Here is a 12002-nt window from a genome sequence, read left to right on the forward strand (position 1 = left end):
ATTCTGTTTTTTGGTTTTTGGGGTTCTTTTTTTTTTTTTTTTTTTTTTTTTGAGATGGAGTTTTTGCTCTTGTTGCCCAGGCTGGAGTGCAGTGGTATGATAGCTCACTACAACCTCCGCCTCCCAGGTTCAAGCGATTCTCCTGTCTCAGCCTCCTAAGTAGCTGGGATTACAGGCATGCACCACCATGCCCGGCTGATTTAGTATTTTAAGTAGAGACAGCGTTTCGCTGTGTTGGACAGGCTGGTTTTGAACTCCTGACCTCAAGTGATCCACCCACCTCGGCCTCCCAAAGTGTTGGAATTACAGGCGTGAGCCACCGTGCCCGGCCTTATTAGGACATTCTTATGCCCATAGTCAGGCAGTAAGGAGAAATCATTTCATTACGTGTGAATGTGTTAAGCAGCTTCAGTAATCCTTCCTCTGAATCCAGCATTACTTCTAGACAGTCCCTTTCTGTATTTCTTAGCACCACAGTGTGTGAAGGAGGATATTTGCTTAGGTTTTAGAGTGTAAATACTGCACATAGCAGATTCTGAGTGAATAGGAGAGAAGCAGTTGTTTTAGGAAGATATGTTATGTTTGGGCTGGGCATGGTGGCTCACGCTCCAGCACTTTGGGATGCCAAGGCAGCCAGGTCACCTGAGGTCAGGAGTTTGAGACTAGTCTGGCCAATATGGTGAAACCTCATCTCTAGTAAAAATACAAAAAGTAGCCAGGCGTGGTGGAGCATGCCTGTAATCTCAGTTACTCAGGAGGCTGAGGCAGGAGAATCTCTTGAATCTGGGAGACAGAGGTTGCAGTGAGCTGAGATCACACCACTACAGTCGAGCCTAGGTGACAGAGACATAGTTCATCTTACAGATTTTTTCTTTTTCTTTTTTTGTTCTTTCTCAGGCCATTCTCCGTAACAGTCTTATGGTGCGTTCGAGCTGAGTGCCTCACCGGGGCGCTGGCCAGGCGGCTCAGTGGAAGACGACTTGACTTGGTTTGCTTGTTTATTCTGGGCACACTTGAGTCCTGTCTCTCTCCCCTTCTAGGTCCCGCGGCAGTGCTGGTGGCCATGGCTCCCGTAGCCAGAAGGAGTTGCCTACAGAGCCCCCCTACACAGCATACGTAGGAAATCTACCTTTTAACACGGTGCAGGGTGACATAGATGCAATCTTTAAGGATCTCAGCATAAGGAGTGTACGGCTAGTCAGAGACAAAGACACAGATAAATTTAAAGGTGAGTTTGGGGGGTTCTTACTGTATATGACTGTAGAGGGTGGGGGAGGGTGGGAACGGGTTCTAAATAAAAACAGATCGGTGAACCAGAGCCTCTCATCAGGAAAGTGTTTTAAACATTTGCCTGGTCTAAGTAGCCAAAAGAAATGTAGCTCTTCATCTCAGGTCTTCAGTTCACTTAGGGGAAAATGTTTTGTACACAATGTAGTCTGTGAAATATGTGGCATTCGCCCAGGTTCGTGGGCCTGACCTCTTCAGCAGTCCTGTCTCTGCCAGTAATGGAGCTCCCCAGGAGAGAGAAGAGCAGAGCCGAGAACTCTGAGGCACGGTTCACCTGGAATGCCAGGTAGATTTTTCTTGGTAGTGCAGGCATCCAGTTATTACAAAATCCAGAAGAGAAGCAGCCAGTGTATGTGTTCATAAATTTGGAGAGTGTGCTTGGGAGGGCTGGCTGAGATTTCACAGGTGGTGTCTGCAGGATGCGGGGGAGAGAGGGAGAGGGAGAAGGGATCCACGCGACACGCTGCCTGCAGGGCTTCCTGAGGAAGTGTGCTTGGTATTTAAGTGTGTGGTGCTGGGTCCCAGGATATGTGGGCCACGTGATCCACCCAGAAGCACATCTGTGACAGGTACGGAGTGGCTTGTGGTGGGGAGCTGAGCCAGCAGTAGAGAAGGCCTTGCTGACCTGGGAGGTTTTGTGTGTCGGTGGCATTCTTTTTTTTTTTTTTTTTTTTTTTGAGACAGAGTTTCGCTCTTGTTAACCCAGGCTGGAGTGCAATGGCGCGATCTCGGCTCACCGCAACCTCCGCCTCCTGGGTTCAGGCAATTCTCCTGCCTCAGCCTCCTGAGTAGCTGGGATTACAGGCACGTGCCACCATGCCCAGCTAATTTTTTGTATTTTTAGTAGAGACGGGGTTTCACCATGTTGACCAGGCTGGTCTCGATCTCTTGACCTCGTGATCCACCCGCCTCGGCCTCCCAAAGTGCTGGGATTACAGGCTTGAGCCACCGCACCCGGCCGGTCGGTGGCATTCTTAATCTTTTTGACAGAACCTGAAGCCACATGGAGTATGTAATCAAACAGTGAAAGCAGATATGTCAGTTACACTTGGGGAAGTAAGCCCACCAGTTTGCTTGCTAGCAGGCATTAGGCATTAAACTTTGGGTGGAAATGCATGGGTGAGTCTAGCCTTTGGGCTGGGTCAGTCACCGCAGGCTTTGGAGTTTGGCCCATAGGAGAACATCTTCACTTGGGCAGCTCTAGAGGATGAGGTTCATGATGGGGCTCCTGCTGCCTCTGTGAAGTCAGAGTAGTGTTCTCCATTATTCCCAAAGTTAAGTCCACTTAGGGAAGAAAGCTGGGGGGACATCCCTCCAGCCAGGGCAGTTGGCTTTACACACAGTTAGGGAACAGGGCAAGTTTGGAGTAGGCCTTCAGAGAACTTGCTAGCGTCTAGTGGCTTCGGAGATGAAGTGTGGTGATGAAGTTAACGCTGGGGAGAGGGGATACAGGTGCAGTGTGAGCACCTGGGGAGTCCTCGTCCACCTAGATTTAGACCCCAGGCAGCAAGGAAGGGGCAGTGTCGGAATCTGACATCAGAGACGTGGGTTGTCAGTAACACGTACGTGAACCCAGGCCATCTGTCATCTCATTAACATTCAGAGAAGCACGCCCTGGTTGCCGAATGTATATATTTAGCTGTGTGAAGCAAATTTGCTGTCAACTACCTGAGTAGTAAGCTAAACAGGCACTTTAAGCCTCTTCTTCAAAGCATCTCAGGATATCAAATTTGAAATCTGTGAAATCTAATCCTCACTTAGATTAAATAGTCATTCTGAAGTCAAAACAGCTGCCAATGGCCTGAGGAAGGTTTTAATATTATGGTTAAAATGTTACATTCTAGAAGAAAGCTTTCTAGAAACGCAGCTGCTATGTCAGTGCATGTTCCGTTAGCATTTTCTGACTGATTATAATCGAGAGGGAGGAGTGCCACTCAGTTCTGTCTGCTGAGAGGAAATGTACTCCTTCAGGCTCCCCGGCCTACTGTCATCTAGACAGCAGAGTGGTAGCTCTGCTGTGGAGAAAGGGTACGAGCAGGATCCTCCCACGTTTAACCCAGCATTACTTAAGGAAATCGTGGTCTTGTCTTTGCCAGGGTTCTGCTATGTAGAATTCGATGAAGTGGATTCCCTTAAGGAAGCCTTGACATACGATGGTGCAGTAAGTATCCTCAGTTTCTCTGCCATAGCAGCTGAGATTCTTCTCTTTGCCAATACTTAACACTATTTTCCCCTTATTAATAGCTGTTGGGCGATCGGTCACTTCGTGTGGACATTGCAGAAGGCAGAAAACAAGATAAAGGTGGCTTTGGATTCAGAAAAGGTGGACCAGATGACAGAGGTGATTGGTTCTTCTAAAGCTGAACTTCATACAGACTTGCAGTGTGCTTACCAGTCGCAGCTCTTGAGTGTTCCTAGTGGAACTCGATTCTCTCATAGGTGTGATAGGTTCTTACGAGCTCTTAGAAGGTTGTAAAATCCTAGAAAGAACGGCTGATGCTTCTGCAAGCCTGTTTTTTTTTGTTTGTTTGTTTGTTTTTTTCTGTTTGAAGCAAAAACTCTTAGAATGATTTCATTGACCACCCCCCCAATCACGAGTTGTATGTCTTCCGAATGAATTTTTCCGTGTTTGTGCAGCAAGGTAATGACACTTCCTCAACTCTTATCTTTTTTGTGTATCCTCAGGAATGGGTAGCTCCCGAGAGTCTAGAGGTGGATGGGATTCCCGGGATGACTTCAATTCCCGTGTCAGTATTTAAAGTATCACCACGTAACTTTTCCCAGGGGCCTTGCTGCTGTTGTCTGTTTCTTGTCAGTAGCCCTCCTGGTGGGACTACTTGTTTCGTCCCTTTAACAAACCAAAGTCTCCTGGAAGGTGGCCAGGCAAGCACGTGAGCCTGTGTTAGAGTCTGTGGGGGCAGGCTTGAAGGCTGCACACGGTGGGCCAGTGGGACCCGTGCTCCTCTGTGGCCACCTGTGTTCGCCTGCAGCTCCTCAGATGCGCCGGGCCTGGGCCCTTGGTCTCGCTCAGCAGTTTTTCTCAGACTCTAGCCTGGGGAACTCCTTGGTGGTTCTGTGTGTGGCACCAAGGGAAGTATACTGTTCCTTCCAGAAAACGGGATAGAGGTTTGGGCTCTCACATGCGGTGAAAGGTGCTGCTGATGGAAGGAGGTCCGATTCCTTGAGCGTGGACATGACCCACGTCGCCGTTAGCTTTCTTAGCCAACCCCAGCAGACCAGCCGGTGTCACAGCGCAAAGCACCACTCCCCACACCAGGCCTCTGCTCTGCAGGGTGATTTGCAGCATTTTTTTCATCTCTACTGTCTGGTTTTTTATTACAAAAGTGTAAAATGTTTTATGTTTACACGATGATAACATCAGTTGTAATACGGAAAGATAGGGAAAGAAAAACAAATTTGTTTTCTTCCCTATAAACTTGGGATATACTCTCATGCTCTGCACCCTCCCCCACCAAAACAAAGCTGGTGCACAGTAATGGGGAAGTGCGGGGGGGACTGGTGTGCGCTGGCTTGTGAGGCTGAGGTTTTTAGAAACTCAGCTTTGGCTAAACAGATCATTGATGATCTGTCGACTAATATAGTTCTGAAAAGTCCTGTAGCCAGTCAGAAATGAGCTTATTCATAAAAGTGCAGCATGGTCCAGCCAGTCTGTAGCTTTACGTATAAGCCAGTCTCTGACTGAAACCTGCAGCAGCTGTCTCAGCCGGCCGGCAGCTGGGGAGTGGCCTTTCACCTGCCGGTTTGGGATTCGCAGGTGCTGTAGAAGTCACCTAGATCCTACCGTCTTCCTACCCGTGGCCTAGCTTGGCCACTGGCGCTCATGCAGAGACACAGCGAACACAGCCCTGGCCTTGCCACCCCGAGTTTCCAGTTGGAACTGCAGTGTTTTGCTGACATCTCAAACCTACGTAGGCTCACGTGACGGAGTAATGGCTGACTTGAGGCGTTACACGTTATTTGCAAGAATAGAGCTTTTTTACTTTTTAATGGGGTGGTGCTATTTTTTTAATGATACATGCTCATTGGAAAAAACAAAATAGAGCAAGGGAAAAGTACAAAGCAAGCAGAAGCATTCCACCGTCAGAAATAGCCCGTGTTACCTGAAGCTTTGTAAAGAAAACTCTGAGGATTCTCAGGAATAGTTCGCTTCCTAGAAACCCACCCGCAGATTTGATGAGAGAGTCTTGTTCATGTCAGACCTCGCTTTTCATTCCTCATTTTCCCACTGCTTATTTCCTAGGAGGTCTTGAAATGAGGCTCTCACGTGGTGTGAATGCACGCTGATAGTTTTCTCTGCTGGGCGCACTTGTGTTTCCCTGCTTCACCGTGGGTGCGAGCACATATGTGTCATGCTAGACCTTGGTGGCAGAAATGATTTAATCTTCTATAGAAGGTGTAAATTTAGTTTGTACTCACATGGAAAGGAAAGGTACACTTCACAGTTGAGTTTGGGGGAACGTCAGGGTCACTGTTTGAATACTGATTAGGCTTGTTCAATGAACTGTGTAATGTGGTGGCCAAAAGACTTTGTAAAGACCTTCTACTTGACTGTATGTCTCCCAGTATATTCCCCGAAAGCAGGGCTCCTGTTGGTCTCAATCGATTGAGACTTGTTTTGTTGAAATTGATGTGATTTTTTTTTTTTTTTTTTTTTGGTGATGGAGTTTCGCTCTTGTTACCCAGGCTGGAGTGCAATGGCGCGATCTCGGCTCACCGCAACCTCAACCTCCTGGGCTCAGGCAATTCTCCTGCCTCAGCCTCCTGAGTAGCTGGGATTACAGGCACGCGCCACCACGCCCAGCTAATGTTTTATATTTTTAGTAGAGACGGGGTTTCACCATGTTGACCAGGATGGTCTCGATCTCTCGACCTCGTGATCCACCCGCCTCGGCCTCCCAAAGTGCTGGGATTACAGGCTTGAGCCACCGCGCCCGGCCGAAATTGATGTGATTTAACTCAGTCTCTGAACCGGGTGCGAGATCACTTGACTGGTTTCCAAAACCCTTGCCACCTTTAAATAATAGAAATTGGCCCTCCCCACGAGTTACCAGTCAGCGCTGGTCATGTGCGGTGGCTCTGTGGAGAGGCTGGAGCACTGAATGAGCCAGTGTGGAGCTGCTCCTGTGAGCCTCGGATCACAGCGTTTCATCAGCTGATTGCACCTCACATTGCTTTATGTGACCTTCGTTCTAAATACGCCTCAGTTAACGTTTGTTGATTCACTTAATGCGTAGTGTTCACATTGAACTCGGGGCCAGCTGTAGTAGTCTGTGGTGCCATCATTTCAGCCTGTTTGAAAGCTCGTCCCACGCCGGTTTTGTCTGTGAGGCGCCTCACAGCCAGGCTGCACTCGGGCAGCAGAAGCACTTCCCACCGCACCTGGGGCCACTTTAGACAGCGATGCCACCAGCAAACACCCAGAAGGGCAAAACACGCGACACTCATCATGAAAAGGCTTGACAGTTAGGAACGGAAACAGGCAGAGCCTTGTCTTTTTCAGCCTCAGGTGGGATCATCGCATCTGCGCAGGTCCGAGCCTGACTGCGCGCAGCGTGGGGAAGGACACAGGGATTTTAGCGACTGGATGGATTTGCACATAGGGGATCTGTGGGTAGTGAGGAGGACTGCGTAGTGCACACCGCAGGCTCCGAGGGTTCCTCTCCAAGACCAACTCCCTGAAAGCTCGGAGCCATGGCACTGCCCTTGCAGAGAGTAGCGGCGGTCACCCTGAGTGCGCAGCCAGTGGCAGCAAGCTCATTCTTCGTTGTTGAGATGGAGTCTTGCTGTGTTGCCAGGCTAGAGTACAGTGGCATGGTTTTGGCTCACTGCAACCTCCATCTGCCGGGTTCAAGCGATTCTTGTGCCCTCGGCCTCCTGAATAGCTGGGATTACAGGTGCCCGCCACCATGCCCAGCTGATATTTGTATTTTTAGTAAAGACGAAGTTTCATCATGTTGGCCAGTATGGTCTCGATCTCCTGACCTCATGATCCACCTGCCTTGGCCTCCCAAAGTGCTGGGATGACAGGCCTGAGCCACTGCACCTGGCCACTCATTTGTTTGATTATGGTTTAACTTCTTTTTGCCAATGTTTTTTTCCCCTTAAGACAGTCTCACTTCATCACCCAGGCTGGAGTGTAATGGCATGATCTCAGCTCACTGCACTCTCCGCTTCTGGGTTCAGATGATTCTCCTGCCTCAGCCTCCTGAGTAGCTGGAACCCTCAGGCATGCACCACTACCATGCCCAGCTAACTTATTTGTTCTTCGTAGAGACTGAGTCTCACTGTGTTGCCCAGTCTGGTCTTGAACTCCTGGGCTCAAGTGAACTTCCCACCTCAGCATCCCAAAGTGCTGGGGTTATAAGGCATCAACTGCTCTTTTTACCAAATTTTAACTTCAGTAGGTTATACAGTTAATGTCTAGCCTTCACTTAAGTACAATAAAGACCCCTTGAGACCATTGAGAAAATACTCTTTCCTTCTACCCACCAGTGAGAATTCTAGCATTTTTTTGGTCTTCATATAGTTTTTTCTTATGATTTTGTGTTTTAAGTTGTAAATGTTCTGAATTTCAGGTTTATCTTTTAAACTAGCTGCGTAGATGTATATTAGAAGTAGAGTTCGGCCTGCCCTGAGGCTTTCTTGTTTTGCTTAGTTTTCTCTCCTAAGATGCGAATTCCTTTTTCTGTGGAAAGTCTGTTAGTGCTGTCATTAAATTACGCCACACGTTGGCATTTGGACCCATTTTTAATGCACTTTATTTTGGAGAGACTTGAGATACTGGGCACGCTAAAGAATTTACAGATTAAACTGTGACTCCCAGAACATTATTCTATAAGCAGCTTGGAGGTGATAGTTTGAAAAGTAATTCAATGTCCTCCTCCTTCCTCAGGCTTCAGGGATGACTTCTTAGGGGGCAGGGGAGGTAGTCGCCCGGGTGACCGGCGAACAGGCCCCCCAATGGGCAGCCGCTTCAGAGATGGCCCTCCCCTCCGCGGATCCAACATGGATTTCAGAGAACCGACAGAAGGTACGGGCTGGAGTGTTGGTGGAGGGCGTCTTCTCCTGACGGGGTGGTCGCGGCCGGTGCACACCCCACGGGGACTTGCATTCCTGCTGCACACAAGGTGTCGGCATAGATCGCCACGGTCCCCGCAGTAGCGGGTTCAGCTCGGTCGTGAGAGCGTCTGCTGAGGGGCGGCGGGCCGGGGGACGTCTGGAACGTGGGCCGGGTTGCCGGCAGCGTCCGCGTGGTCGTTGGGCCTGGATGGGGAGTGGGATCCTCTCTGACAGACTGCTTTTTCTCCCCCAGAGGAAAGAGCACAGAGACCACGACTCCAGCTTAAACCTCGAACAGTCGCGACGCCCCTCAATCAAGTAGCCAATCCCAACTCTGCTATCTTCGGGGGTGCCAGGCCCAGAGAGGAAGTCGTTCAGAAGGAGCAAGAATGAGCCTGCGGTCGGGAGGGGATGGGGCGGGGGGGTGCGAGCGGGACCGCGGCCTGGCGAGTCCCCGCGCGGCCACCCGCGGCCGCCACTCCCGCACCTGCCGTTGGCCGCCTCCCAGCCGAAGCAGCTTAGGAGTGCATGTCAGCTGTTAACAAGTGGTTTTTAGTACGTTCCGGGCTTTGCTGTCTCTCTCTAGTGCCTGTCTGTGCGGTTTTTTCTTTCTCCCGCTGCTTTCCCGTTTCGCTTCCGTCCTTCTCCTCCTGCTCCTTGTTTTCCCAGCAGCACGTGGGGTTCCGCGGAGGAGCGGAGCGGCCGCCGTGGGGAGTCGTTGGGGCCGCGGTGCTGCGTCACTTTTCTCCTTTGCTTTCTCTTTTACTTTGGCCCCTGGCCCGGCTCCAGGTGTCCCTCTCATTTCCTCAGTGCTGCTCTTCTGACCTGCATGTGGAGTTCTGTATTGCTGGGGCTTCCCACACACACCAGAAGTCACTGACAGGCGGCGCTGCTCCTGCTGGGGTTCCGCCGGGACGGACAGAATCGCAGGCACCGTGTGTTCACACTAGGTCAAAACTCCCTGCAGGGCCCTTGCCATTCCTGTTGAGAAGGGCGTCCTGGCTCCGTGCCCCCTCCCCAGCGGGCTGTCCGAGCAGATAGGCTCACGAGAGAAACAGAACTGAGAGTGGGGGCCTGGAATGGCGGCAGGGGGTCCACGGAGAAGACCGCGAGTGCTCGCAGGCATTCACGCGTGTGTGTGACCGCTCTGTCGTGGCCGAGTCCCAGCTAGTAAACAGCTCACCAGGCGTGGTCCAGGCTCCCCTCCGGCCGGGTGCAGCGAACGGCCAGCTGGTTTCTTTTCTGCTGGGCCGAGGCACTTTGGGGGTGGAGGGGCGGTGCTGGCGCTGCGCTGGGCTGAGTGCGGCGCTGCCGCGGCGTCCCCCTATCCCTGTTGGCTGCGTGTTTGTGTTGGTCTGTTCCTGGTCTAGGCGACGTGATGACATACGTGCTTCCCACCTCCCCTTCGGCTCAGAGCCCAAAGGGGTCTAGAATCCGGCCCTTGCCTCAGCTCCTGTGTTGAAATGAACTGGACTGTGCAGAGCTGTCGGGAGCCTGCAGCCGGCCGGAGAGGACTGCAGCTGTCTAGGTCTGGGGACACGCTGGGTGGTTCCCATGTGCAGGAGTTAGCACTTACCTGGGGGTTAGTGCTAGGCTGTAGGCTTTTGAGCTTAACACCTGCGTGTGAACAGATCAGTACCCACGTCCCAGTCTGTCCTGTGGGGAGCAGTTCAGGGGCGGCCGGCAGCAGGCGCCTAGGAAACAGACCCTCGCCGGGTGCTGGCGGGGCCCGGGTGGCCTGGGCGCCCAGCGTCGTGTGCTTAGTAGTTGGTCACCAGCCGCCATCGTTGGCTTCTCCTACTGTGTCTTTGTGACAAGGCCTCAGCAATCCACAGAACTCTCTCTCCTTCCCTCCACCTGTCGGCTTCTCTGCTTCCAAGATAAGAACCATTTGTGTAACACCAATACTTAACTTCAGAAAGACTGCGTTATGTGGTGTAATCAAACCCGATGCTTTCAGATGAACTACTCACATCTTCAGTGTGGATAAGATCGAGAACAAAACACGCATCTAAACTTCCGGGCAATCCAGTTGACTCTGCAGTGTAAGAATGGAATTCCAGACACTTAACACATTCAGCTATATGACAGAAAGTGAATCTATGGATATGGTATTTTGTGAATGATCTTTTAAATAAAAGAAAACCTTACGTAATATTTAATGCCTGCCTTTATTTTTGAGTTCTTTTCAGCTGCTCATGAAACGGACCGAATTTAAATTTGGGAAGCACCATTGAAATGGAAGAGTCTACTTTAATTCCAGGATGAGTAAGATTTTTTTTTTTTTTTTTTTTTTTTTGAGTGAGGTTTTAAAAGCTGGTGGTGGTTGGAAATAGAATGCCAGTTTTTCCCCCTCACTTGCTAAAAGCGTTATTTTCCCAACCAGGCGGAGATCTTGAAAGTCTAGCTGTCCCTTTACCTAGCTGTTAGGTAAAGGAACATAAGTTTTTTTTCTTCTCAAGATGGAAGAAATCAAGTTTTGTTTTGTTTTGAAGATGGGGTTTCACCATGATGGCCGGGCTGGTCTTGAACTCCTGACGTCAGGTGATCCACCCACCTCAGCCTCCCAAAGTGCTAGGATAACAGGTGTGAGCCACCACGCCCAGCCAGAAATCAAGTATTTATACAACATGTGGCTGCTTTTATACTGCTTGTCTGCAAAGGAAATTCTGGATGCCCCTCATGGCGGGGAGGGCTGCTGCCTCCTGAGAAGCGGATCCCGATTTTGGGGAGGTGCTTTAGTTTGCTGTTGGGTAACGTTACAACGGACTTCGGCAGACAAAGAAGAGCTGGGAGGGAAGGTGTAGGGCGTGAATGCATGCTTCAGAAACCTGGCTGGCTTTGGAAGGGCCTGGCCGAGCCAGAGCTCACCTGCCTACGGATGGGAGCATTGTCCAGTGATGTGGGACCCAGGACCACGGCTACATTTTACTAAGGTGGCCGGGTGCTGTTCAGGTGGGTGCCTGGAGTAACTGCTGCTTCAACTGCTTCCTACCCGAGAGTAGCTGCTGGAGAGGACTGGTGCTTTGGAGACAGGATTTCCCTCTGCCACCGGGACAGGAGTGCAGTGGCACAGTCAGCTCACTGCAGCCTGAACCTCCCCAGCCTCCTCCCACCTCAGCGTCCTCCCTCCCCAGCCTCCTCCCTCCCCAGCCTCCTCCCACTCAGGAATAGCCTCCTGAGTAGCTGATACTAACACCCCACTAATTTTTTTTTTTTTTTTTTGAGATGGAGTCTTGCTACATTGCCCAGGCTGGAGTGCAGTTGCTATTCACGGGCGCAATCCCACTACTGATCAGCGGGGGAGTTTTGACCTGCTCTGTGTCCGACCTGGGCCTGTTCACCCCTCCTTAGGCAACCTAGTGGTCCCCTGCTCCTGGGAGGTCACCATATTGATGCCGAACTTAGTGTGGATACCCGATCAGCATAGCGCACTACAGCCCAGAACTCCTGGGCTCAAGCGATCCTCCATCTCAGCCTCCCGAGTAGCCGGGACTACAGGCACGTGTCACCGTGCCCGGCTAATTTTTTTTTTTTTTTTTTTTTAATCATCTAGGGATCCTTCTTTTTTTTTTTTCTTTTTCTTTTTCTTTTCTTTTTTTTTTTTTTTTTGAGACGGAGTTTCGCTCTTGTTA

General features: G+C 50.6%; 1 protein-coding gene across 1 annotated transcript in view; it reads left to right on the top strand.

Annotated features, from left to right (window-relative positions):
* EIF4H (eukaryotic translation initiation factor 4H) overlaps positions 1 to 10524 on the top strand; it is a 28517-nt gene extending 17993 nt beyond the window's left edge. Inside the window, exons 2-6 of the mRNA XM_039460738.2 lie at positions 1041 to 1228; positions 3384 to 3448; positions 3532 to 3628; positions 8201 to 8338; positions 8621 to 10524. Of these exons, the coding sequence (XP_039316672.1) occupies positions 1041 to 1228; positions 3384 to 3448; positions 3532 to 3628; positions 8201 to 8338; positions 8621 to 8760 (628 nt within the window). The 3' untranslated portion in view covers positions 8761 to 10524. The remainder of the gene's footprint in view (positions 1 to 1040; positions 1229 to 3383; positions 3449 to 3531; positions 3629 to 8200; positions 8339 to 8620) is intronic.
* Positions 10525 to 12002: the final 1478 nt, after the last annotated feature.

Source organism: Saimiri boliviensis, chromosome 20, assembly GCF_048565385.1.
Source record: "Saimiri boliviensis isolate mSaiBol1 chromosome 20, mSaiBol1.pri, whole genome shotgun sequence".
In the NCBI taxonomy this organism is placed as follows: Eukaryota; Metazoa; Chordata; class Mammalia; order Primates; family Cebidae; genus Saimiri; species Saimiri boliviensis.